This window comes from Wolffia australiana, chromosome 2 (assembly GCF_029677425.1).
Source record: "Wolffia australiana isolate 7733 chromosome 2, ASM2967742v1".
NCBI classification, from domain to species: Eukaryota; Viridiplantae; Streptophyta; class Magnoliopsida; order Alismatales; family Araceae; genus Wolffia; species Wolffia australiana.
The window spans coordinates 2,263,530-2,265,605 of record NC_135836.1 but is presented as its reverse complement, the minus strand read 5'-3'; the positions used below and the strand labels follow the sequence as shown (position 1 = coordinate 2,265,605).

Sequence of the window (2,076 nt, the reverse complement as noted above, 5' to 3'; positions counted from 1 at the left end):
GAATGTCGCTCGAAATATTCATATTTTCGAGAGCAACGTGAGGCTGCATCCCGCCTGCTTTCCCGAAGCTTTGAGAGTTCGGAGGATCCCATAAACATTGAAAATACTTGTATATTCGCATTTTTTTGATAACTTCGCCTTTTTCGCCTCGTGAAAATGTCATAAATTCAAGCTCTGTGCCGTGTTGCCTAATTAAGTTTGCCTGTGCGAACAGTGACTACAAATCCCAAGAATCTAAGATTAATGTCCAATCCTCCACCAGAAAGGAGGAAAGATGACCACGTTAAAGTGCATTGAATAACGTAAGCATCAAGAAAGAATAATGCTTGGCGCTAACCATGGGTGCATTGAAACATGGGGTCGCTTTGCTTATACTCACTTTCTCCGTGTGGGTCATGTTCAGAAGGTTGTCCTACAGGCTAGGTCAAAATAAAGAATCAGCGAATAACTGTTTCCTTTGGTTTTATCAACTATCCGCGTCACGAAGCTATACCCTATGTAATAACTTCTATATATAGCGACTAGCTCAGACGAAGTTCACACAAGCGGCTTTCGGCTTTGTCTTGTCACAACACCAATAGACCGCGTGTTGAGTTGAGATATGGCCTCCAAATCCCGAGTCACTAACCTCGCCTTAATGCACATCTTCAATCTTTTCTTATTTTCGATGATAGCTGGCGTGCCCGCCCAACCGCCAGCCCCGGCGCCAGCGCCCCCACCTCCGCTCAACATCGTTACATGCGTCATAAACATTCTAAGCCTGGCCGTTTGTACTCCCTTTATCCTGCTTCGTAAACTGCTCGGCATCTCTCTCGACAGCTCCATATGCTGCAACGTCGTCAAGCAGATCCCTAGCAACAATCTCCAGTCCTGCCTCTGCATCGCGGCAAAGGCGAGCGTTCTCGGGCTCACCGTTAGCATTCCTGGCGACATCAAGATCCTTCTCAACCTTTGCGGCATCCCGATTCCCATTGGGCTGGGCTGTGCATAGTCTTAGCTGACTCATTGCATACCATCTTGGAATGAAGACAACATAAGCTACGCTCGGATCACATACGTTGTAGTATCTGGTCATCCTACTTCTTTTCTAATTCTACTTCATCTTATGTGTGATCCCTCCCCCTGTCCAGTGAAGTTTTATATTGTAACCATGAAGAATAAAATGATTCTCTTGTCTAATATTCTTACCCAAGGAGCGAGCATATTCATCCCCGCATGATTCTTGTCAGCAGAATGTTTTAACGTAATAAAACAGTTGACAAGGCAATGTTTTAATGATACCAAGATGGTCTCCTACATATGAATCCGTTGCCTGATAATGGCTCGTCGAAGAAGTAAAAAATATCAAGAAATTTTCATTTACCTAGGTCATCCACCATACGTTAGGTGATTTATTTTTCATACATGATGTATGTGCTCAACAAACACTTGATAAATCTTATGTGTAAACCTTCTGGTTTAGCTCCTGGTCCAAGTTTTAGTCGTGACCGTCTACAAGTTCCCCTGATACTCTTAAAGAGTGAAATGACTAAAATTCCCATCACAATTTCACAGACCATATTTTCGTCAATAATAGTATTATTTCCTAATTGCTTGTAATTTTGCTATTCGTTTTTTTGTTATTCATGTTAATTGAACTCTCCTGAAATTTCCGCAAAGGCCAAATTATGCTTCGTGAAAAAATAAGAACGAGACCTGTCTGATTCCATTAGTTTGGGTACAGCAACAAGTTGGTATCGTGTCAGTATATGTAGGGAAAACCATGCATCTTGGCAATCCATGATGTCGGTATCGTGTCGGCATATGCATGCATATCTCCCATTTTGGGGACCTTGATGCTAATGTCATGTTGTATTTCGTTAGAAACATCCAAGTCATTCATATATCAAAAGACAAATTACATACATGTAGTATTCATACAATTCGAATCACACTATGTTTTAAGTCTTTTTGAGGATATGATTTTATTAGATGCTTCTGAGTTTTGCAGTTGTACGAGATATATTGTATTTGCATTCATATGTGAATTATGAATTTTGGGTTGTCATTATGGTTAAATTTACAAATATATTTATT

General features: G+C 40.8%; 1 protein-coding gene across 1 annotated transcript; it reads left to right on the top strand.

Moving 5' to 3' along the window:
• The first annotated feature begins 529 nt into the window (after window positions 1-529).
• LOC144716526 (putative lipid-binding protein AIR1B) lies at window positions 530-1,179 on the top strand. Its single transcript, XM_078591658.1, has one exon. The coding sequence runs from the start codon at window positions 602-604 to the stop codon at window positions 989-991; it is 390 nt and encodes a 129-aa protein (XP_078447784.1). The 5' UTR covers window positions 530-601; the 3' UTR covers window positions 992-1,179.
• Window positions 1,180-2,076: the final 897 nt, after the last annotated feature.

What these genes read in the sequence shown, in the direction of transcription:
- LOC144716526 (XM_078591658.1), top strand. Translation starts at nt 602, where the DNA reads ATGGCCTCCAAATCCCGAGTCACTAACCTCGCCTTAATGCACATCTTC.